The 26764-nt window shown below is 39.0% G+C and overlaps 1 protein-coding gene across 16 annotated transcripts in view; it reads right to left on the bottom strand.

Moving 5' to 3' along the window:
- Positions 1-26764, bottom strand: part of CDC42BPA (CDC42 binding protein kinase alpha) — a 329361-nt gene that overhangs the window by 201764 nt on the left and 100833 nt on the right. For all 16 annotated transcript variants that reach the window (XM_004756819.3, XM_004756823.3, XM_004756820.3 and 13 more), the window contains exons 3-5: positions 22852-22935; positions 16521-16616; positions 3192-3340 (exon numbers count right to left, since the gene is read on the bottom strand). In XM_004756819.3, the coding sequence (XP_004756876.2) occupies positions 3192-3340; positions 16521-16616; positions 22852-22935 (329 nt within the window). The remainder of the gene's footprint in view (positions 1-3191; positions 3341-16520; positions 16617-22851; positions 22936-26764) is intronic.

The raw sequence follows: 26764 nt of genomic DNA, 5'->3' as shown, positions 1-26764 counted from the left end.
GACACATAGACCAGTGGAAAAAGAGTAGAGAGCCCAGATATGGACCCTCAACTCTATGGTCAAATAATCTTTGACAAAGCAGGGAAAAATACTCCGTGGAAAAAAGACAGTCTCTTCAATAAATGGTGCTAGGAAAACTGGACAGCTATGTATAGAAGAATAAAACTTGACCATTCTCTTACACAACACACAAAGATAAACTCGAAATGGATAAAAGACCTCAACGTGAGACAGGAATCTGTCAAATCCTAGAGAAGAACATAGACAGTAACCTCTTCGACATCAGCCACAGCAACTTCTTTCAAGATATGTCTCCAAAGGCAAAAGAAACCAAAGTGAAAATGAACTTTTGGGACTTCATCAAGATCAAAACCTTCTGCACAGCAAAGGAAACGGTCAACAAAACGAAGAGGCAAACCCTGGAATGGGAGAAGATATTCACAAATGACACTACAGACAAAGGGCTGATATCCAAGATCTATAAATAAACTCCTCAAACTCAACACTCAAAAAACAGATAATCATGTCAAAAATGGGCAAAAGAGATGAAAAGACACATCTCCATAGAAGACATACAAATGACTAACAGACACATGAAAAAATGTTCATCATCATTAGCAATCAGGGAGATTAAAATCAAAATCACATTGAGATACCACCTTACACCAGTTAGAATGGCCAAAATTAACAAAACAGTAAATAAGTGTTGGTGGGAATGAAAGTTGGTACGGCCACTTTGGAAAACAGTGTGGAGATTCCTCAAAAAATTAAAAATAGAGCTACTCTATGCCCCTGCAATTGTACAACTGGGTATTTACCCCAAAGATAAAAGATGTACTGGGTCATCAGTACCCCAATGTTCATAGCAGCAATGGCCACAGTTGCCAAACTGTGAAAAGAGCCAAGATTCCCTTCAACAGACGAATGGGTAAAGAAGATATAGTCCATATATACAATGATGCCTCCATCAGAAAGGATGAATGCCCAACTTTTGTATGAACATGGACAGGACTGGAAGAGATTATGCTGAGTGAAATAAGTCAAGCAGAGAAAGTCAATTATCATATGGTTTCACTTACTTGTGGAGCATAAGGAATAACACAGAAGATAACGGGTGAAGGGGAGCAGAAGTGAGTTGGGGAAAATTGGAGGGGGAGATGAACCATGAGGGACTATGGACTCTGAGAAACAAATTGAGAGTTTTGGAGGGGGGTGTGGGGGGCTGGGCGACCCTGGTGGTGGGTATTAAGAAGGGCACGGATTGCATGGAGCACTAGGTGTGGTGCATAAACAATGAATCTTGGAACACTGAAAAAATAAAATTAAATTTAGAGAAAATTAGAAAAAAATATTTTTAAATGACAGTTCTCAGCTGGGATCTTGAGTTCCTGTAACAAAAGCACTTATTTTCTCATTCCATAATTTGCTCTTAAGACCATAATACCATCTTAAAAACTGCACTGTGTTTTATAATTTTCATTATAAAAGTATATTCATGGTTTATATTATAAAGTATATTCTAGGTTTTATTTTAAAAAAACCTTTGTGACTATTAGGTATCAACAGGGGAAAGCATATGAATAGGCAGTAGCCAAACTGAAATCTCCTAAATACAAAATTTTTAATCAAAATATTCTTCCTTTTCTAATGTCCTAGAAGTTCAGTACTAAGTAAATCAATCAGCTGAAAATACCCACATCTTTAAAAAAAAAAAAAAAAAAAAAAAAAGCAACACTAAAACAGAAACTTTCTCTTCCACCTGAGCTCCTGTCCTTCACAGAGATCACGTGCATCAACCACCACCTAAAACAAACAGGCACTGCTGTGTTACTGAACAGACAGGCTCAGAGTCTGGTCACAGGACCAGCAGCAGCACTTGGGAACCTGTCAGAAATGCCAATTCCCAGCCCCACCCACCCTACGGATTCAAAAGCCCTGGAGTAGACCCATCAAAGTGGGTCACAGCAAACCCTCTGCCTCATTCGGACGCGTGCTGACGTCTCAGAGGATGTCTCCTGCCCTCTCCGAAGTGGCGGGTCCTCCATTTGCTTCTTCCTAGCGCCTCGTCACTCTCTCTCATGGTCTCACAACCCGAAGCTTTCCTCATTTGAATGATTCATTCACCAGTAACTCTGTGATCATTTCCTACGCTCTCTCCTTTTAAAATGTGAGACTGCCTTTTAAAGTATGCAATACATTTAAAATTTTTTTATTACACATAAATTATTATGAGCTGTTTATATCAGAAGGAAATTTTTAGCTTGTGTCAACAGCTATAAGAATAATCTGGTACGTGGAGAAAGGAGAACCCTCGTGCACTGTTGGTGGGAATGCAAACTGGTGCAACCACTCTGGAAAACAGGATGGAAGGTTCTCAAAATGTTAATGCAAGTATCTTACAATCCAGCAATCGCACAACTAGGTATTTACCCAAAGAGTACAAAAATACTAATTCAAAGGGATACATGCACCCTGATGTTTATAGCAGCATTATCTACAATCGCCAAACTATGGAAATAGCCCCAGTGTCCATCAATAGATGAATGGATAAAGAAGATGTGGTGTATATATACAATGGAATATTACTCAGCCATAAAGGAGAATGAAATCTTACCATTTTCAGCGATAAGAAGCGAGCTAAAGTATTCTGATTATCAAAATAAGTCAGAGAAGGACAAATACCATGATTTCACTCACGTGGAATTTAAGAAACAAAACAAATGAGCAAAGGGAAAAAAGAGAGAGACACAAATCAAGAAGCAGACTCTTAACTCCAGAGCATACACTGCTGGTCACCTGAGGGGAGGTGTGTGGGAAATGGGGGAAACAGTAATGGGGGTTAAGGAATGCACCTATTGGTGCATGGAATGGAAGTGCTAAATCACTGTACTGTACATCTGAAACCAGTATTACACTGTATGTTAATTGGAGTTTAAATAAAAACTTAAAAAGAAAAAAAGAATAATCCTGTATAAAAAACTATTTTGTAAAGAGGCTCACTTTTTTCTTTTCATTTCATCTTAAACTGTATACAAACACACATTTGTGAGGAAGACTTTAAATAAATCACTGTCCCTGTCAGACAGTTTACAGAGAAAAAATTACCCCATGGCCATCAAAAGTATCACTTTCCCACAAAGACATCTCTTCTGGCCCTCACAGAACCCATTCTTGTGTGGCCTCTTACTCACCGGTGCACATAGTGCAGCTGATGAACAGAATCGATTGCTATCACCATCTCGGCCAAGTAAAATCGAGCCATATCTTCAGGCAATCTGTCTTCAAATTTGCTGAGCAGAGTAAGCAAATCCCCACCAACATAATAATCCATGACCAGGTACTAGAAGTAGAAAAGAAAAAAAGGACTCAATAAAAAGTAAAGGTGAAAAATTAATAAATGTAATATAACCCGAAGTCAAATAGCACTGGGTCAAATACTTTTGTTGTTAATTACAAGAAGTTGCATAAAATGATCATGACAAGGCTTGTAAATGTCAGGAAGCAGTAAAATAAAAATTTAAAAACCTGAAGCAGGGAATAAGATAGGATTACCCTTGTTTTGTTGTTGTGTTTTGCGAAGTAACAGCATCATCACCTATAACAATACGCTGCAGTTTTATCAACATTTCATTGAGGAAACAATGTATTAATTCTCCAAAAGTGATTAAAGTAACTCAGAATATAAGACATTCTTTTATTATGTTAAGTTCATTTTCATCATCATTAACTTTTCCTTATTTCCAGTTAGACTGGTAACAATTTATCAAATCAGCACTTGGGTCAACACTAATATAGAGAATATAATAATTTCCATCATATACATATTTCTCTTTCCACTCCTGATAGTGCAGAAATAGCGGAATGGACTTTTCTTAGGTAAGTATAAATAGAAGTCAACTAATTTTAGATATGGATGGTTATGGGTATATGTGTAGGATATTATGATTTATAAGAAATATATATATTTATGAAATATATATATATTTGGCAGAGCTCTTAAAAAACCCTTAGAATCTCCTAAGTGGGGGTGCCCTGGGTGGTTCAGTCATACGGGCTCAGGTCATGATCCCAGGGTCCTGGTGAGTAAGGAAAGGACTCAGATGTAGGCAGGAAAAGATAGGGCTCCCTTAGCTAGGTTCTGAAAGAGTGAACAAGCGATCAGGGAATAGACCAGACCACCTGGCCCCAGATGTTAGGGAGTATTTTTCTATGCCGGCTACAGGGAATCACAGAAAATGACCAAACCGGGGTGCCTGGGTGGCTTAGGGTTAATTAAGCCTCTGCCCTCAGCTCGGGTCATGATCTCAGGGTCCTGGGATTGAGACCCGCATCGGGCTCTCTGCTCAGTGGGGAGCCTGGTTCCCTCTCTCTCTGCCTACTTGTGATCTCTCTGTCAAATAAACAAATAAAATCTTAAAAAGAAAAGAAAGAAAGAAAATTACCAAACCTCAAAGTCAGTCAGTCAGTAAGGGTGTTATCGATTGTCCTCGTTCAGACCAAGATGGCACAAGAATCTCAAGGCCCCAAGCTCCCTGGTCAAGTTCTCAATAAAAGACCTGCCTAAAAGCCCTCAGTGGCAGACCATTTGGGACCCTTCTCACTCTAGAGAGCTTTCTCTTTCCCTTCTGTTCTCACCTTCACTTAATGAACTTTCACATCACTTCACCCTTTTGTGTCTGGGAGATTCATTCTTCAGCTCCCTGAGGCAAGATCCCTGCAACCCTGTAACACTGGATAGAGCAGGGTCAGAGTCCCTCCAACCTCTGTCCCTTCTCCCTGCTCAAGCAAGCTCTCTCTCTCAAATAAATAAAAAAAATACTTTAAAAAAATCTCCTAAGGAAGAAGACAAAGGTGGCTTTTGTTATTTATAACAAACCTCTTTTCAACCACACTTGTGTTTATGTTAATGAGGTGGCTTTTGGAAAGCCCTTGGATAATCTAAGGGTGGGGGCTGGCTGCCAAGGGAGCCAAAATTAGAAGGTTGGAAATTTAGGGAAGGGCTAGAAACTGAATCCATCATCAATGGCCAATGACTTGATCAATCATGCCTAACTAATGAAGCATTCATAAAAACCCAGAAGATGGGGCTTGGTAAGCTTCCAGCTGGGCAACCTTGGCGAGTGGTGCTGGAAGAACTGGCACACTTTTGCAGAGGGCGTGTGAGCTCTGCGCCTCTCCATCACAGGGTGCCTGTGCACCTCCTTCCTACAGCGGATATTCAGTCCGGGGAGCAGCTCTGGCAAATTAACCGTTTCTGAGGAGTGGATCATGGGAACTTCTGCTCTGTGACTCAGAAGCACAAGTAACTGGGGGGTGAGGAGGGAGTCTTGTAGGACTTGAACGCTTAGCCTCTGGGATCTGGTGTTGTCTCCAGATAGAGAGAGCATCGGAACTGAGTTAAATTGCAGGGGGCTCTGCTGGTGTCACAGGACGCTCCGATGAGTGGAAAACCCACACAGCTAATGTCATCACTGAAGCAGTACTGAGAGAGTACAATGTGTGACAAAAATGAAAACATGGAGACTTCCTTGACCATGTGTGTTTGCCAAAAGAGAAAGACAAGGAGTACATGCTAAAATGTTCACAGGGATTAGCCCTGCATTGTTAGATTACCCGTGGTCTCATAGCTTTTCAGTATTTTCTAGATGGCTTTCTAAACATGCATCACATATGTACGTGCGTGTTTTACCACATCATACATATTCTTTTAAGGTGAGTGAAAAAGAGACACAGTGGAAGGATGGCCTTTGTAGTCAGGGATACCTGTATTCAAATTCTGACTCTGGGTTTTAAGCGGCTTTTGAAAAATTAGTCTCTTAGAGCTTTCTCATCTATAGACCTACAATAATGATACCTTCTTCAGAGTACAGCACTCAGCATGAAGGACAGTAAACAGAAGATATTTTAATGTCATTTATAACACCTTGAAGTTAAAATTATTTTATTACCAAATAAAGATATTACTTCAGTGATCACCAACTTGACATTTAAAATTTAAAGAGTCTTGAGAAAATCCATATTCTTATTACTATATATTAAAATTAATTATAAGCATGTATAATTTCTGTTAAATAAAAGAAACTAATTTTACTGTTAAATCCTTGAAAATGAGAGGAACAATCTACTTCAAATCCTGGTCTATGGTTTCCTTGCTCTATTTACTAGGCCTAATGTTTAACAGACTCCATCATGAAGATTAGAGCAAACTAATTTAATGTAACAGAACAGTGTTAGCATAAACATGTCACTAGAAGTGGTAATGGTGGCAGGGAAGAAATCCATAGCTACCATCTTAAAGAAGTTCTCTGAGGGGCGCCTGGGTGGCTCAGTGGGTTAAAGCCTCTGCCTTTGGCCCAGGTCATGATCCCAGGGTCCTGGGATCGAGCCCCGCATCGGGCTCTCTGCTCGGCGGGAAGCCTGCTTCCTCCTCTCTCTGCCTGCCTCTCTGCCTACTTGTAATCTCTGTCTGTCAAATAAATAAAATCTTAAAAAAAAAAAAAAAGAAGAAGAAGTTCCCTGAGCAGAACAGCAAATGCAAAAACTTTTCAAATAAAAAAGTTTCCTACTGAAACTGAAATCAAACATTTACACATAGAAAATCATAAAATGTAACTTACCCCTTCAACAAACAGTCCCTAGGTGCCAATCAGGACTCTTTGGTACCAAACACAGGAGAAAAAAAAAACCTCAGAGGACAAAAAGACAAAAGTCTCCTCCATCAAAAGCTTCCTGTCTTGACATGTGCAACAGCCGTGCCTGCCACACCAGGTTCTTACAGTCTGAGTATAACCATCTACCAGGCAACTGCTAAAAAACTGTCATCTCAACATTTTTGCCACATTCAAAAGTGAGGCTCCTTGTGTCATTGTCTCTCCCCTACTTTCATCCATATTCTATGACGTGCTTCCCCTTAACAAACCCCGAGCCCCTGGGTCCAGTCCTTTTCAGTTTCTCCACATGCCTTACTGAAACTCTTCTCTGGTAAACAAAACCTCCTTGAGATAGCATAAAAAAATTATAAATACATCATTATTCTGTTTTCCTTTTCGGGCTGCCTGCTGAACAGAGTTCTGACTTTGCCTGCTCATGTTATTTCCCTACCTTGTTCTCAGAGGAAATTAGCTGTTACTAGGACAGAATTCAGCAACTGGAGGGAGCAATGAGCAAGAAACACAAAACAAAATTCTCAAAAGAAAAGCAAGGAGTTGAAAATGAACTACACTTGCAATCTGGTTTTGGTATTAGGGAGACAAAATGGATCAGAAACAGCAGACAAATAAAAACTCCACAAGGGAAAAGAGCTCCTTTTCTCTGTACACATCCCAGCGAGTATCTCTAAGGGCTGCAAGTCCGTCTTCTATTTTCTCCTTTGTTCAGAACAACATTCAACTAAATCACCAAGGTCTTGTTGGGTCTACTTCCTACTAAATGTCTGTGAAGCCCATCCATTTCTACACTACCCACTATCCCTACCCTAATCCAGGTCCTGGGCCTGTCTTGACTGTATTACTGTTACAGTTTTAAGGGTTAAGAGCTTGCCATATTATATTTTATTCTGTACAAAACTTCCTTGGAATGGCAGATAGAGCACAGAACAAGTGAGGGACAAAGAAGCTCATTCACAATTCCACAGATACGGAGTACCCAATATGCGCTACCATCACACTAGACAACAAGGTGCTACATGAGTAAGACGTGGCTCCGTCTTGATGGAATTTATAACCTTATGGAGAAGAAAACACAAATCAGTGGTCAAGTTCAGTGTAACATAAATACCGTGACAGAAATAAGCAGAAACTGCTGCTGCAAGCTCTAAATGGAAAAGATCCTAATCTCTGAATCAGGTTCTTTCATTCCTTCATTCAATCATTCGTCCAGAATTTCTTTTTGTATAAGGTGTGAAAACTATTCACTTATTTATGGAGAGTCAAATATCTAAAACAAGTTGTAAAATATCCATCCTTTCCCCTAATACTCCCTTATCATAATTTAAGACATAAAACACCTTGGATCTGCTCTTGGGCCACGGTTGCTCTCTATGATTCCTCAGTAATACATCATACCTGTTGCAAGAACCTCCTACTCATAAACTATCTTTAAAATAGTACCCAATAGAAGATACCTTTAAATGAGTTTAAGAAAAATATAGACTGAGAGGTAATGTCCATAGATATGCCAAGGAGATAACAATCCTAACATAAAGAGCTCCCACCAACTGCTAAGAAGAGGGCAGAGGGCAAGCAATCCAACAAAAGTAGGCTGAAGCTCTTAACAGTTAATTCACCTAAGAGAAAATACAACTAGCCAATTAACACATGGCCAAAAACAAAGCAACAATGAGATACCATTCTATACCCATTAGATTAGCAAAGAGACCATTCCTATTTTGGGAATAGTGAGTTGAAACAACACCGAGTTCTTGGGCGTGATGACTTACTACAACTGCTCAGCAAAGTAACTTCACAGTATCCACTGAAATTTAAAAGGTGCATACTCCTGGATCTAGCATTTCCACTTTTAGGAATACAGTGTAGGGCATGTGGGCAAGTATATTTACTGCACAGCACTTTGATAACTGCAACAGATCAGAAACAGTACGAATAGAGCCCACCAAGAAAACCATTAAATGCATCCATCCAACATGTCCATTCTGTGGAATCCTGCACAGTCACCAAACGGGGTAATTAAATAAATATGCCCATGAGATCTCTGAAGGACAACAGCGAGCTGTAGTAACATATACCTTATGTTTACATAAGGTACAAATACCTTATTTTTACATACCTAGACCTCTGCATTGTAGAGGGGAAAGGAGCTAGTCACAATGAAGTTGACCAGTGGAGTAAAATTCTGCAAAGGCCAAGGCGATGGGACAAAAGGTCACAGGCAAATATCTCACTCACACCAAGACGAGATGAGAACAGGTGCACATATGAATAAATCTGTACACATATAGGGGAGGAATGAAAAGAAGAGCTGAGACCAGACCATGGAAAGTGCAGGAGTCACAGAATGAGGGTACAGGGATATTAACACAAGGGCCCTATGCTGCAGGCAGGGATTACAGCTGCTATGCCCACTTCCTGGCTGTGGAATCAGAGGCATAAGAAGTCAAAGGATCTGACCAAACATACCCTAAAACAGTGAGAAAGCCAGAATTCAGGATCTTGATCCTTACATCGGTTCCTTTTTACTCAAAGAGTCAGTGCTCAGTTAAAAAAGCTGACTACATCCATGACATAACAAGTATGTACAGAACCTCCAGGAAAATAAGGATACAAACTAAGTCTTTACCCATCTTTTACCCCTCCAAAATAAACAGACCCCTAGGTATGGATAGAACATACCGTAAGACTTCCAACTCTGAATTTCTAATTAAAAAAAAAAAATCTTTATTTCAAAGTTTGTGCTTTGTAAGAAACTACATTCCAAAAAAACAATGTGACAACATCTGAAAACATACAATACATGAACTGTGTTGCAGAGAAAGACCATCTCCTAGAACAGATATGCTTTTAGAAGTCTTCTTAGGGAGAACTGGAAGCTCTTTTAGTCATCCTGCTGTCAAAGACATTAACAGTTAATCCGCAGAGCCCACTCTGTATTCATCCCTCCTTACTTCCTCCTAACAACTTCTATCTTGAGCACAAACTGGATTCCAGTAGAGTCTGGAGTTCATGTGACTAACTACAAACTAACATTTAAATGTCTTTCAAAAAATAAATAAATAAAAAATAAATAAACCAATGTCTTTCATCCTCTAAACAGTTTACAAATGCTAATTCAAGAAATAAAAATTTTTGTTTTAAATATTTCCCTGGCTTTTTTCCCCCCTCCGGCATAAAATATCTAAACAGGAAACAGAGGACAAGTAAATATGGAGAAGAGACAAATGTCACTGATTCAGAATATTCTAAATGATATCAAAGTGATAAGAATTTTATGTGACCGTGTCGATGCAACTAAGCAGGTTTGTATTTAATGAGTTTTTCCTAAGGAAAAAGATATTCTAATTGCATTTTAAGATCATTCATTAAATTACACCAATTCTTCTCAAGCAAATAAATGCACAGACCCATGAAAGACTGTGGACTCTGAGAAACAAACTGAGGGTTTGGAGGGGCGTGGGGTGGCAGGTTGGGTGAGCCTGGTGGTGGGTATTAAGTAGGGCACGGATTGCATGGAGCACTGGGTGTGGTGCATAAACAATGAATTTTGGAACACTGAAGAAAAATAAAATAAAATGTTAAAAAAATGCATGTTTGCTATGATTCCATATATTTTTTCACAAACTGGCTGCAGAGATATTTGAGCAGATTATAAATCAAAGTGCAATTATTCATCACAGCCTCTTGAATCATGTAACACTACAGACCGTGTTACTTATTTGGCTACTTCAGGGGTATCAGAGATAATAATTATTTTGGAAAATAACTGTATAGTAAAATTTTCTTTTTGGAATCTAAAACTACACTTGCCAAGATTTCTAAATGATTTTATATTCTAATATTCTATAAATATTGAAAGCAAATCTTTGATGATAACCAAGTTAATTCAAAAGTTCTACTCTTGAGACTACCATACCACAAGCTTGCCCTAAAATAAGAAAAATTGGCAATTTACATGAGTAAATTTCAGTCCTGCTCCAGTTACATTGTAACACTTAGTCTAATATAATTAATGACTGGTATATAGAGACTATTTCTCATGGAGAAATGCCTCTGGGGGGGAAAATGTTAATTCTAAAGTCAAATGCAAAGGGAACAGGTAAGGCTACACTCAGAAGAGAGAGAATGATATGTCAGGCTGTCAATGAAAATTAGGCAAAATTTTGCTATACAAAAACTGGTATTTGGACACTATTCTGCATCTATACATTTCTACGTTTATAACAAAATACAGATTTTTAACCCACTGAGACACCCAGGTGCCCCAAAATACAGATTTTTAAGCAATCCGTAACTCTATAGAGTTACACCTCCCTACAACAGAAAACACTGCAAGAGTGGATTTAAGTTCTTATTACCTAAAAGCTTTCAAAAATCCATCACAATAAACTGCTCTACATTTGCTACCCAAGTACGTGATTGTGTTTAATTTACTCCTACAAATTTTGCTGACAAACCTATAGAGTATATTTGAATTGATATATTCATCCCCAAAACCTTACATACGTATGGTAAATCCAAGTCAAATACCCCTCCTCTCAATTTAACAGAGCAACTAGCATGTGAAAAGCTCTACATCATGAATTTTAAACAATTCTGACTAAAAACCACAATAACACGGTTTATATGATGACTCAATACATATTATAAAAGAAATAAATGTCATGAAGCAATAATCCTTCTTATTGCTTGCTTGAACTCCATCATTTTCTATTTTATTCAAGTTTTTTTTTTAAAGATTTTATTTATTTGACAGAGAGAGATCACAAGTAGGCAGAGAGGTAAGCAGAGAGAGAGAGAGGAGGAAGCAGGCTCCCTGCCGAACAGAGAAGCCCAATGAGGGACTCGATCCCAGAACCCTGAGATCATGACCTGAGCTGAAGGCAGAGGCTTAACCGACTGAGCCACCCAGGCGCCCCTTATTAAAGTTTTTAAATGCTGGTTTTAAACCACTAAATTGAGTTTATGATCCACCAACCGATCACGATCTGAAGTCTGAAGCCCGCTCTCATACTCTGCAAGTGTGTAAAGGATAGAAAGACAAGGAATGTAATGACACTGTTTGAACCCCTGAACCTGCCTGAAATCAGATAAGCTCCATGACTACTAAGTTGCACAGCACTTTAAGTACATTTTAGCTAAAGACAGCTTCTTAAGCTGTACCCCCAAATTAGAGATGCATATATATGTACGTTACTCATCTAAAGGCAGTACTAAAAAATAAATGTAGTGTCGAGCTGAAACACAGTGAGAAAGATTAGCTCCAACTGAGAATTCTGGAGAAGACTTTTAGACAATTCTGGTATATTAGCTGGACTTCAACAGGCCGACTGAGAGGAATGGGCACTGGCATGAGAGGTAGCAGGGAGAACAGAAATAAAGGCGAAGAGCAGAGGAGTACAGACAATGTCCAGGACTGGCGGTATTCCATTGAGGCTGAAATACAGGATTTGTGTGTAGGCACAATATTTCCAGTTTATTTTTCAAAAACCATTCTAATCTGTCTAACACGACTGAGAAACCATCTCCCTCCACCACGACCAATTCCCCTTTCGTTCATTTCCATGGTATAGAACCTGGACTCTCTTTCTTGCTCGACCATTCCCATTAGTTTCCTCCTTACTGGGTCCTCCAGTTCAGGCTTCTCTCGGTAAACTTTTCTCCCTGTACAAGCACCCATCAGTTATTCTCATTTACTACTAGCATTCACCGTTATCTACAAGAGGAGGCCAATTTTTCCTGTAAGGACCAGATAGTAAACACTTCAAGCGTGGATGGCCCAGAAGAAAAAGCCAGATATACAATAAGATAGAAAACAAATTTCCACAGATTTTATTGGCAAAAGTAAAAATAAAATAATAAGTGAGTGTGAGTTTTATAATACAAGTGTATTAACAGAAAAATGTAATTCTTTTTGTGGGGTAGGAGAGTACGACCGTTGGCTTCATTGGGGCTCAAAGTCAGTGTTCCCCATCATCAGAATCCACGGTAATGTTCCACTGCAAGTGCTGACCTGAAATGAGTGTCAGCACTTATGTGTTTCATGTGAAAATGTCTTCTGCAATGACGGCTACTGGTATCAATTCGTGAGCATTTAATTTTAATAGAGCACGTTCCTTACTTGGAAGGCGTCTAGAGAATGCTATTCGATTTTTCTCCTGATACTTGTGTTCAGTGCATGTTGATACACTGCAGATTCGTCACTTGTAACTAAAGGTTAGGTGGAAGGTCACACCTGCCGGTAACTGGGTTTTTGAACTATGGACACTTCCTTAGCACATGCATCAAATCCCAGAAACTGCTGCTAACTGTAGTGTGAGCTCAAAAGGTCTATGTGCTGCAAATCTGTGTGGAAATAGAGATCTCATTTCTTTTTACTTTTGATGGCATGAGAATTAGATAAAGCAATTTGACATGACTTGCAATTCCAACAATGTTCGCTGACAAAATGACTTCGCCAGAGTGTAAGTTTTGGATGTAAGTGCTGTTTTGTCTTACAATTTTAGGCAAAACTTATTTTTAAAACATACCAAGTCTACAGGAAAAGCTAATTTCAAAACTATTGAATATTTTATACTAATGGGTGAGGGTGACGTTTTTTGTTCAGAAATGTTTCGATCTTGGCCCTCTGCAACAAAATGTTGACACTGCAAAAGCACTGAATGGCTGAGCAAAGAGCAAGTGAGGACATTCAGCTTTGGTTTCTGACGAAAATTCATGGATATGGTAACACTCGTTTCCGTAAGACTGAATGAAGTCCACCAGTGATATTCCTGGTTCAGTAACAAATGATGGATTCAAGTGTTTGCTGCAAACTACCTGCTGATTAAGGAGACAATGAATATCCATGGGCTCTGGGCCCTTGATATTTTTACATAACTTGTAAGTCTGTCTGATGAAGCCCCTTCCTACTCCACACCCACTTTCACCACTCTCTCTTATAATACGTATTAGCAAATCCCAAGGCAGGTTGTAGCAACTTAGGGTTTCCTCAACGTCTCTGAAAATACGATTGGCTGTAATTGTCCCACACCAAGTATTAGCAAAGGCTGATTCCTCAGGACCACAAATTCAGCACGCCATCTCAGGTCACAACAAAAGAGCAGGACCTGTAACCTCTTCTACCTCAAGAGCCAAAAGCGACTGCTCAGAATCACTTCCTGGTTTTCAGAACAACCGCTCATGCTCCCAACACTCCCCATTCTTGAAGCAACCATTCCCCCAAAAGGCGAATACTGTGAGACAAGTTTATTTTCTGTGAACATGTTCCTTTGGCTGCAGCAGTCAAACGTGACTGAATTCACTCACTGCTGGTACATGGTCTTCCTGCCTGGCTAACAAACGAGCCACTCAGAAGCTCACTAGAGCTCATTTTGGTTTTTGTGAAGAAGTTCTGCAGTGAAAAGATACTGTTTTGTATTTTTTACTTTCCTGACTGCTGCCTTCCTGAGAGCTGGGAAGGCACCACGGACGCTGGCCGGTCCAGCAGGCCCGCTGTGGTGCAGCAGCCCGGGCACACCAGGCTGGCATTTAACTTGTTAACAGTATCGCCCGCACTGCGCTGGAACTGCAAAGCAGACTCGGTGACGTCTGCATGTGCGCTATTAATGACATGAATAATAAAATGTCACAGGATCGTAAGACGTACGCCATCAGAAATGCTATCAAGTTGTTAACTGTCACTGAAATTTGTAGGCCGCTGAGCCCACTGAGAGTAACACACACATGCAGTGTCTGCGTGTCACGGGGCCAGCTGCTGTCACATGAGGCCAACTCTGCCGTCATCGTGCAAAAGCAGCCACTGACAAGGTACACATCAGCAAGAACAGCTTTGTCCCAACAGAATTTTATGGACACTGAAGTCTGAATTTTATAACACATGTCACAAAATATTTTTTTTTTCAAATATGTGAAAATTCTTAGCTGGGTTGTACAAAAATAGGTGGTGAGCCAAATTTGCACTGCAGGCCATAGGTGGCTGATCCAGAAAATAAGGACTGCCTAGGCGATGCAATGCTGTTTACCCTCAGGAGCCCTAACCCCCTCCGTGGGTCACATGACAACTCAAACCCAAAGCACATCAAATTAAACCCATCACCCTCCCTCTGCTCTATATTTTCCCTTCCCAAATATATTTTCCAACTCAATTCATCCATTGCTAAGCACCGAATCCCCCAAGTCAGACGCTGGAAAACTCCGATTCACCCACTCTCTCCCCTGAGGCCCTCCTCGAACTCAGAATTGGTCCAAACTCCTCAGCGCACCGCCCTACAGTTCTGGAAGCGCCATTCTGTACTCCTGACGTTTTGCCGTTTTGCCGCTGTGATCACACTGGCTTCCTCTTGTCCCTCAAACACCCCTCTTGTCCCTTGCCGCCACAACTCCGCAAGGTCCTAAAACAGCCGTTTCACACTTGGCTCTGTGAGGGACACCTGAGTGAGCATGACAGAAGGCAGAAGGAAGAAGCTAAGAGACCAGCCGCTCCATTTCTCTACGCTTCACTGTCAAGGCTTACAGATAGAAAGTCATTCTAAAAAATACCCAAGAGTTCCATGACCCAAAAAACCCCACTGTTTTGAGAAACATGGCTGTGAAAGTCTCATTTCTTTACCGTTAACACGTGTAAGGTGCTATATGATGGGACTCTCTCAACTCTCCATCCCCATCTCCAAGCCCCTTATTTGACCCTCCATCGGTGTGAACAAAACAAGCTTCAATCTCCACACTTTGGCTCACCAAGCCCTCTCTGCCACTTCTCCCTTCTTGCTTTAGCTAATTTGTATTTGTCTTATAATAGTCCTCGTTTGAATAAATGTTATACTTTCTTCATCTGAAATAATCTGAGAATAATATTTGCCTGATTTGGGATTTATTGTCTGGAACAGTAAGAAGAGAGATCCTTTGTCTTTCTTACTCCTGAATCTCCAGAATCTAGAAAACAGTGCCTAGCCGATGGCACATATCCAATAAACAGCTATCACATGAGTAAGAAATCTTATTAATTTTTTTTTAAAGATTTTGAGAGAGAGAAAGCATGAGTGGGGGGTGGGAAAGACTAGCAGAGGGAAAGGGAAAAGCAGACTCTCCACTGAGCAAGGAGCCCTGCAGCACAGGGCTCGATCCCAGGACCCCAAGATCACAACCATGAGCCGAAGGCAGACGCTTAACCAACCGAGTCACCGAAGTCCCCCTATCTTACCAATTTTATAACCCGATACACAGTATTGTATCTGGCACACAGCAGGAATTCAACACACGTATGCTAAAAAACCATGAAATGAAAATTCAGGCTCGAAGATGAAGAGCCTTGAACAGTAGGCCCAGTGATGGTGAGTTCCACCTTCATTTCCTGTTCCTTTCTTTTTACCCCTTCAATCTTCAATTAGTAGCACTTCTCGGATTTCGATTTTCCTCTGACCTTGTTCCCAGCTTCTTCCATCACGTGGTTCATAATGTCCATAGAAAATCAGACGCAGCCTCAATTTTACATGTGGCTCTCTACTTCAAGCAGCACGTGGCCACTTTGAAAAATATGTAAATCCAGCAGTGACAGACTATTACAAATAAAATATATTGGGAAAACCATGAAAAGAAAAATCCTGAGCACCTCTTACAGAATTTAAATGTCTGGATTTAGTTTGGACTTGCTTATTAAAAAGCATAAAAAATTCTAGTAGGAAGCTATCAAATTATCCAGGGCTGGGGGACATATTAAATACACAATTTATACGCTGTGAAATTCAGTGGTTTTCTAAATAAAAATTACATTTAAAAATGCTTAAAAGAGCATAATGCTAAATTCTGCCAATAAAAATTTAATAAGAATGTAGAAACATAAAAAATGATTCTTACTAAGTTATTGTCATCCTGGAAAGCATAATGCAGAGTTGTAATCCATTTATTATCTCCATTCACTAATACATCCCTTTCTTCACGAAAACATGCTGTCTGAAAAGGAAAAACAAAGATGTTTTTTAATCAGAGGACACTTTATATATATATATGTATATATATATTATGCAAACAATGGCTTAATGTGTTTATTATACTTTCAGTTCTAGAAAAGGAAAATGTTTATTATACTTCCTGTCCTGGAAAAGGAATATGTTTATTATACTTCCAGTCCTAGAAAAGGAATACATCCTTTTAGTTGAAAAGTCTGATATGACTTTTCAACTAGTCAAGCACCCACAGAAAGTGGACAATGGGAATAGTACACTTGAAAACATTTTATATTAAAAAATACTGCTATTAACTAGTTAAAAAAAAAAAGAAAAACAGAAAAAAAGCATGCATGCATTTAATGACCACAGTCCAACCTACCATTTAGATAATATAAACATTAACATTTTGCCATCTCTACTTCTGTTCTTTTTATTTTTAAGAAATAAAATAGAAGTAAATTGTAGTCTTCCTCTTCCTTATACATTTCCCTATCTCCTCCTGGTAAAATGAATACTCCTAGGGCATACTAGGCTCTTCCCTTCATGTGCTTTGATCACACATGTATGTGTCCAAAACACCACAACTGTTTTACATTTTGAAAGTTTACATGAATGTTACAATTTTATCTACCCTGTTGCAATTTGATTAGTTCTTACTCAGTGATGGCTGTTTTCAACTGCTATGGCATTTGCTTGTCTGAATATACCAGAATTTATGTACACAAACCAACAAGGAAAACATAGGTTACTTCCAATCTTGTTTTTATGATGTTGCAATGAATGTATTTGTACAAATGTACAAGAGCCTCTCCAGGGCATATACTTAGAAGTTGAAATGCTAGCTATAAGCACTTTCCACTTGACTGGACATAGCCAACTTTGTCTCCTGCGTACGGATCACTGTCCTCACCCCACTAGAGAAATCTCCCTCAGCCGGCCCCACATCCTCAACTGCATTTGGCACTACTGGACTCTTAAATGTGTCAATACGACGGGTGTAAAACCACACCTCAATGTTTTTTTCATCAACATATTCCCAATTCTCCATAGAGATAAACAGCTCCACGCATGCTTACAGGACATCTGAATTTTGTCTCTGAATTGTTCGCTCCCTATGTCCATTTTCTCTAATGAACTGTCTTTTCCTTTTTGATTTGTAAAAGTTTTAATTTATTCTGAGACCATATTTTCACTATTACAAAGGTACATCCAGAGATACTTAGAAATATGTGGCTAAAAAAATACTAATTTTATACAATACATTATAATCTGTAATCTTGAAAGTTTTAACTTAAAAATCTACTACGTCAGCAAGTTCAAGAAGAACTGAAAGGTAAAGTGAAACCCAAGTCTCCTAAGTCATACCCTATACTCACACGGTCTTGTGTGTCCAGAAGTCACCATCAATAACTGCAAAGTATCTTCTCAGAAAATTGGGTCTCTGTAAGCATGTTCTGTAAGCATGCGCGAGCACATGCACACACACAATATTCGTGTGGTACCCCATTTCCCCTCGTTTTTCTTTTCTTTATACAAATCAGATCACAGTGCTCTGTAACGTGTTTTTTTTTCAAGTAATGATATACTGAACAGTTTGCCACACCAGTAGAGACTCACCTACTACCTAATTCTTAACGGCTGCACCATGTCCATGCACGCTGAAAAGCCATCACCCAGTATTCGATTGACAGGCAGGGAGGGCTTAGTTACTTATTTGCCATAAAACAAACTCAATAACCAAGATATACAAAACAATTAACATTAACATCCCCTAATTAGGCAGCTTAATTTTTTCCATGTATTCCCATAAATTTTATTTGATCAAATGAAGCTTCCAAAGTCATGCACGGAATAGCACCAGAGAAAAATTTAAAAACAATTAAACCTTAAACCAAATAAATGGGCAGGTTGACCTGACAATTCGATTATTAAAATCAACATCATTATGCTTTGGTTCACTTTTGCAGTAAAAGAGAACCGCTTGACACACTCACTGCTAAGTTGTGTTTTAGAATTTAAGTGACCTACGATTTTCATTTGCTGCTAATGGTTCTGAGTAAAGATGGTCAGAGCCAAAAAGACTCTTTGCTCCTGACTATCTTATTATGACAGCTTTCTGGAATCTCACAGACATTCCAGCTAAATTCTAGTAAACATCTGATTAGGGACTCCAAAGTCAACAAAGCTCTAAAGACATTTTGTCAACAGATTAAACATTAGTACATTCTCATCTATTCCAAACTGTTTCAGTGACAAAATAAATTTAAAAAAATATATATATAAACTGTGACCTAAAACTTCAAACACATACAAGAGAAAAGAATACAACCCCCTCCTCCCTACAACATCCTCATCAACCAACTTCAACAATGATGTTACTGTTCAATCCTGCTTCATCAACACCCCCTCCCCTTCAACCCGTCCAACTCCTGTCCAGCACCTTTCACATACCATCCTCCCATGCATAAGAATACACATGTGTACACGTACAAGGTTTTTTCTGAAGCAAATCCTAGACATCATATGACTCTATTCATAAGTACTTAGGTGTTAAACTATCCCTATTAATGCCTCAGATACTGAGTTCAGATGTAAAGCATTGTGTCCTTTTCTGCTTCAATAGGTCACATTGTCCTCAGTCATCAGAACCGGGGATGTGGGGGTAACAACAATCTACTGTAAAGAGGCTGCTACACATCCTACAAAGTACAGGACAGACCCCACAAGGGTCCACAAGGAATCATCTGGCCCCAAATGTCACAAGTGCCACTGCTGAGAAACCCTGTTTCAGATCGATATTAACCAAACCATGATGCACGTGCACAAGGTTCATCACTCCATGTAGATAAAGGCTATAATAATGTCTACTTATACCTTTAAGAAAAAAAAACTAAACAATTTTTTTATTACCATATAATGTATTATTTGTTTCAGGGGTACAGGTCTGTGAATCATCAGTCTTACACAATTCACAGCACTCACCATAGAACATATCCTCCCCAATGTCCACCACCCAGTTACCCCATCCCCCCACCACCTCCCCTCTAGCAACCGTCAACTTGTTTCCTGAGTTTAAGAGTCGCTTATGGTTTGTCTTCCTCTCTGCTTTCATCTTGTTTCATTTTTCCCTCCCTTCCCTTATGATCCTCTGTCTTGTTTCTCAAATTCCTCCTATCAGTGAGATCATATAACTTGTTTTTCTCTGACTAACTCATTTCATTTGGCATAACACCTCTAGTTCCATCCACATTGCTGCAAATGCAAGATTTCATTTCTTTTGATGGCTGCAATATATATATATATATCACATCTTCTTTATCTATTCATCTGTTAATGGACACCTAGGCTTTTTCCTGAGTTTAGCTATTGTGGACATTGCTGCTATAAACATTCAGATGCACGTGCCCCTTCAGATCACTACATTTGTATCTTTAGGGTAAATACCCAGTAGTGCAATTGCTGGGTCATAGGGTAGCTCTATTTTCAACGTTTTAAGGAATCTCCATGCTGTTTTCCAGAGTGACTGCACCAGCTTGCATTCCCACCAACAGTGCAGGAGGGTTCCCCTTTTAAACCATTTTTTAATATCCTCCTGTTAAAAACAGAGTATCTAAATAGATGAAAATGTAATAAATATGTATGAGGGGTTACTGGAGGTCATAGAGCTTCTTCAGATGCTGTCACAGATCAGAAGAAGGGAAGGGACTGCTGACGCACTGACAGAGTTTGTGAATGATAAACGGGCAGTGACAGCGACCTCTGTACCCATAAAGTTAGTTAGCAAAACTAAGCCGCCCAGGTACAGAAAGAGAGAGGGTATCCCGCTACCTTCCAATGATGCATGTCTCACTAATCATTTATTTGTGATATATCTTAAATGGAAATAAATGCAGCCAACAGGTCAGGGGTAGATCTTTGAGAAAGTATTTAAAGCATCGGGGTGCCTGGGTGGCTCAGTGGGTTAAGCCGCTGCCTTTGGCTCAGGTCATGATCTCAGGGTCCTGGGATCGAGTCCCACATCGGGCTTTCTGCTCAACAGGGAGCCTGCTTCCCCCTCTCTCTCTGCCTGCCTCTCTGCCTACTTGTGATCTCTGTCTGTCAAATAAATAAATAAAATCTTAAAAAAAAAAAAAAGTATTTAAAGCATCAACAATGCATAGGTCAAAAATCAAGACATTTCGCTGCTTAACTGTAAGTTATTAAACATCACTGATAGGCTCAGTTTTCCAAAGCTGGATAAGTCATGGCCAGAATTTAAACATATGTTTAAAAAAATTCTATTCTATTTAAAACCCTATTTAAACATGTGTTTAAAAAAGGACTTGATAACTAAAGCACAGAAATACAATTCCACTCTACTTCAAAATGAAGCTCTATGCAAAAATTTCAGTGTCGAATTTCTTCCTAAAAGAGGAAAGTTTTAAGCAGTTTTTTTTAATGTAATTTAATTTTATTTGTGTGTGTTTCAAAAATCATTGTTTATGTACCTCACCCAGTGTTCCGTGCAATACATGCACTCCTTCAGGTAGTTTAAGGAGAGCTCCTTTTAAATACTGAACCAGCTTTGTGTCCCTGAAGTAAAACCCACTCAGTCATGTTGTACCCACAAGTCTTTTTACACACTGCTGAATTCTATTTGCTAACATGTTGTTAAGTTTATTTGTATCATGCTCATGAGGCACTCTGGCCTTTAATTTTCTCTGTATGGCCCCTGTCAGGTTTTCAGGTTTTCTATGGGAATAATACAGGCTTCACAGAATGAGTGTTGCTTCTCAGGCCCCAAAGTCCACCTCCTCCTCTCTGCCTTGCAGAATCTCCTTAAATTTGTTTTCTATATAATGTCCAGGGTCTTTAAAACTGTTCTTAATGGGAGGGATAGGAAGAAATACATTTATTCCATCTCATCCCAGAAAGGGAATATATATACTAATGTTAATTCAACAAAATAATTTAATTTCCAATTCCTTGTTTTATCTCCAATTTTGCCACTTCTTCTATAATGAAAGCTAACCCAGTGATCCTTCCTTTTTCTTCTAATTCTCCAGAACATACCAACTTCATAGAAAACAGTGCAAACTTTAACTCAATTTTTAAAACTTCTAATGCTGAAACACTAAATGGACTACAATTATGATTTCCATGAAACAATTAGAACAGATTTATTTACTCTTTCTTACTAATAAGACTTGTTGCTCCAGCTGCTGACAACGCTGTCAGCTCCCTCACGGTCTGCCTCAGTTGCAGAAGCTCTACAATCCCAAGGCCATGTCCTGCAGGAGGTGGCCCGGAGTCAAAGAAAGATTTCGAAGAGCTAATTTCTTCTTAGAGAGATCTTCCGAACCTCCAGAGCTACTGTTGAGCCTATGCAACAGTCTTATCCTCCTACAAGTTCAAATACTAAAATACTTCCACCCTGAGGCCCCTGAGTGCCCTACCCCATCTGGCCACTCACCATGATCTCCCATGGCAGGAGATCCCCAGAATCCCCCCAAATCTATGTGTAATGTCAGTTCCAACCAGACCATACCAGCTATGCCTATTTGTGATCTCTGTCAAATAAATAAATCTTTAAAAAAAAAAAAAAAAAGAGAGAGAGAGAAAGAGAGACTTCTTTTTTTTATTTTATTTTATTTATTTATTTGACAGAGAGAGATCACAAGTAGACAGAGAGGCAGGCAGAGAGAGAAAGAGGAGGAAGCAGGCTCCTTGCTGAGAAGAGAGCCCAATGCGGGGCTCGATCCCAGGACCCTGAGATCATGACCTGAGCCGAAGGCAGAGGCCCAACCCACTGAGCCACCCAGGTGCCCGAGAGAGAGACTTCTTAAAGGGCACATTCAAAATTCCTGCTGACTTCCACTTTGAGCACAACATAGATAAATATGGAATAATATAAACGAGTTATGTCAAGTTGGAAATCCATTATTGCAAAATTTCTTCCTATAAAATAAACTGGTTTCCATACCTCCTTTTCACATAAATATACAAGCCCCACATCCAGCGTTCAGGCAATATGAGCTAAATGTCAGGAAGTATAACTTTATTTTTTTATGAATTAAAACTTTTATCATCATTATATCACAATTGTAAATTGTGGAACTTGTCTTAGGTCTTAAAAATAATGCCACCAAAGGTACAATGTTACTAAATGATATTTAAGGATCTATTGGCTTTATAATTTTATAGATCTCTAAAATTATTTCTGAAACATTATTTAAATATTCCAATAATTAGGATCTTACCTCAGCTCTTTTCAGCATTTCCCATTTGTTCAATATTTTCATGGCAAATACCTTATCTGCATTTTTTAGTTTCACTACAGCAACCTAGAAAAAGAAATACAACTTTTAATATATGACAATGTAACAAATAAAACTTTTTTCAGTCATCCATTTTTCTTTTTCCTCTCTGTAAGAAAATAAATACCAACATTATCAATGATTTCCATACAGTTCATACTCTAAGATCCGAAATCAAATAATATTGTCAGTTGAAAAAGTTACATTAGTAAACATGTGCCAAATAAATACATGTATTTTTTAACTCTGTATCAAGTGATTGTATATTATACATTCCTTTTCAAGTTCTCTGCTCTGGAATTTAAACTCAACATCTACTATCACTAGGAAATTGACTAAAATGTACAACACTGAAATAAACTAGAGCTTAGTGAATACCACGTGCCAAATTCCAACACAATGCTATAAGGGAAGGCAGCTGCCAAAACAAATAAGTTTCATGGGAATCAAATAATATAAAATAAACTGAAAATGATATTATTTTTCACACCACATATTCTTACCCACTGTACAACAACCCCCATCTCTCTCTCTCTTACACACACACACACACACACACACACACACAAACCACTCCTGAAGATCAGGTTAAGGCTAACAGTTCAACAAATTGTAGACTTCACACATTCTTTCCAACACTAAAAGGAACAAGTATTTTTTGTATTTTGAATTTTAGTTAGGGATCAAAAAACTGACAAATAAAAATAAATAAGCCTCAACAAACTGATTCCATTGCTGTTTCTACCTCTCTGCTTCGGTGTGACTAGCTAATCTCAGAGGAACCTTCCAGCTCACAGGGGACACTGCAGGGCTGTGAAGGCACAGCAGAGCGGGAGACTAAGCTTGTTTCCAGTTCCTGGGGGCTGGGAAGAGGAGGACAAGTGCTACCTTAACATGAAGAAGGAGAGGACAAACTATACACAGCATGTCTTCAAATAGTTCAAAGGGCTATTGCCTAGGACAGAGAATAGGTTTAACTCAAGTATCAAAAATTTTAAAATCTTAATGGCAGATGTACATTTTAGGCGCATTTAATGAATTTATATTTGGGTTAGACTGCAATAAAAGTAATATGATCATATAATTAAAATCACTGTATATAAAATAGAATATTTCTTGATAATCCTCATAAACGGTTATAATGACTTGTGATTATAATTTTTTATCAGTTAAAATGGTGGGAAAGAGGAATAGCTCGATTTCAAGTGCAATCGCTTTAGTCTTCACTCATTTCTGGTCCTATCTGCAGAAATGATGGATCGGTTAAACTGTTCTCCCAGTGGGTTCATGGGTTAAAGAAAGGGGGCTGTCTATGACACAGAAACAACCTGAATTCCATCAACAAATGAATAAATAAAATGTGGCACACATATACAATGGGATATTATTCAGCCATAAAAAAAGGGAATCCTGTTTTTATGACAACATGGATGAATCTGGAAAATTTTAAAATCTTAACAGCAAATGTACATATTAGGAGCATTTAGTAATTTTATATTTGGATCAGATTGCAATAAAGGTAGTAAGATCATATAATTAAGATCACTGTGTAATACTATGTAAACTAGAATATGCTAAGTGAAATAAGCCAGACATAGAAAAACAACTACTGTATGATTTCATTTATATGTGGAATCTAGAAGAGTCCAAGTAATAAAATCAGAGAATAGAATGAGGGTTGCCAGGGGATAGAGGAGATGGGGAGATGTTGGTCAAAGTATACAAAGCTCCAGTTGTAAGATGAATATGTTCTGGTGGCGTGATATACAGCACGGTGGCTATAGTTAGCAGTCTTGTACTGTATACTTGAAAGTTGCTTAGAGAAAAGATCTTAAATGTTCTCACAAATTAAAAAAAATAAAACACAAAAAACCTAAGTGAGGTGATAGTAACTTACTATGGTAATCATCTTACAATATACACATGTTTGAAATCATCACTTGGTACACGTTAAACCTCCACAATGTTATACGTCAATTATATCCCCAAAAAGATGGGGGAAGAAAATGGGGGCTGTCATCAAGAGCCAAACCTTTGAAAGGCTAGAAACACAAGTTTAGCTGCTCTTTAGACTCACACTGTACGTTGAGAGTACAGACAGACAACAGGAGCTCTGAGCTTAACACACTTATATTCAGGACATCTATCTATTGCTTAAGCCGTCCTTATTCTGATTTAGGGAAGAATGGCTGAAAGACTCTAAGACTTAAGATTTCCCCTCCTCGGGTCCTTATGAGAAAGACTACTCCTAGCTGTGAGTCTCACCAGCTCTCTGCACTTGAGGATGTAAGGCTCTGATGATACCTGGTGGGAGTCATAGTAGTAGTACCCAGCAGCACACACTAAGTGTGCTCTCTACACTGGACACTCTTTTGAGACTTCTATGCAGGTCCCACAATCCCTTACCTGCAATGCTAAAGCCAGAAGGTTTTCACAATTCATTTGACAGCAGGTACTGACATTGGGCTAATTGTAGTTTTTTTTTGGGGGGGGGAGGTTTGTTTTTAAATCTCATTTAGTGTAAAGACAAGCATGCTTCGTTGTAGAAACACCAATGCACCTGCTCCAAACCCCAACGGGAGTCCTTCATAAAACAGAGCATGTGTACTAAATCACCTTTCTAAAATCTAAACAATACTGGAACCAAAACCACCTCTGGTCTATAGCACAGTGCGGGGAATGAGCATGTCCTAAAGACTCAGACGCTGAGCTAGCACGTACCGCCATGCTAGCCGTAGGATAGCGGAAACTGCATGCCCTCGGCAGCCAGACCACCCAGGTTTTAATCCCAGCTCTGCCATTAGCGGTGTAGCTCTGGGCAAATAATGCAACCTTTCAAAATTTCAGTTTTCTCATCAATGTAACAGTCTTACTAATAGTAATCATCTTATATAACTGTCACAAAGATGAAAATAATTCATACAAGTAGAAAGTGCTTACTACTTAGCAGTGTCCAATAACCCCAGGTACTATTAGCTAGTAAATAAGCACATTGTAGCCCAATCTCTTAACCTTCCGTTTGCCCTACCCCCCAGCACACAGCAGACATTACATATTCCAATTTATTCAATTCCTTTAACTGTGAAATGGGAAACTCTGACCTCTTCAACTTCTAATAACTTGGTACCCTGATACATAGAAATATAGTTAGGAATATCCTCAAGTGGAAATATATACAAATAAAAATGAAGCCACAACATTTATTCAAGAGTGGTGGTTTCCAACAGTAACATATTGGGAATAACTTAAATATTCTGAAAGATGAGATTTAGTAAATATGTCACAAAACAGAAAATTAATCATATTTTTAAAAATATTGTTAAGGGGGGCACCTGGGTGGCTCAGTGGGTTAAAGCCTCTGCCTTCGGCTCAGGTCATGATCCCAGGGTCCTAGGATCGAGCCCCGCATCGGGCTCCCTACTCAGCAGAGAGCCTGCTTCCCCCCTCTCTCTCTCTGCCTGCCTCTCTGCCTCCTTGTGATCTCTGTCTGTCAAATAAATAAATAAAATCTTTAAAAAAAAAATATTGTTAAGGAACACTATTTAATAAGCAAAAATGCAGAATGTCTCACTGGTAAGAAGTTTATTAATGTTTGCATATGGATTATTTTTTTCTGTATATACACAAAATACATACCTATGCCAGATGAATACAGAGAAAGGTAGGCACCAAAATGTTGAAAGATCAGGAATTTCTCGGTGAGATGATTTCTCGTCCCTTTCCTGTATTTTCTGTGTGGACCAGGCACAATCTGAAGCATGGAATGGGATCATGTGACATACCACACCTCACCGTGGTCAGGAAGTGACCGCCAATTACTTGGGTGCTTAGTGTGGCTGGTGGGGGCCATGCTGCA

The sequence above is a fragment of the Mustela putorius genome, unplaced genomic scaffold (genome assembly GCF_011764305.1).
Source record: "Mustela putorius furo isolate JIRA1106 unplaced genomic scaffold, ASM1176430v1.1 tig00000785_pilon_pilon_pilon, whole genome shotgun sequence".
NCBI lineage: Eukaryota > Metazoa > Chordata > Mammalia > Carnivora > Mustelidae > Mustela > Mustela putorius.
Note: the sequence above shows the minus strand (reverse complement) of the source record. Positions and strands in the feature narration are given on the sequence as shown.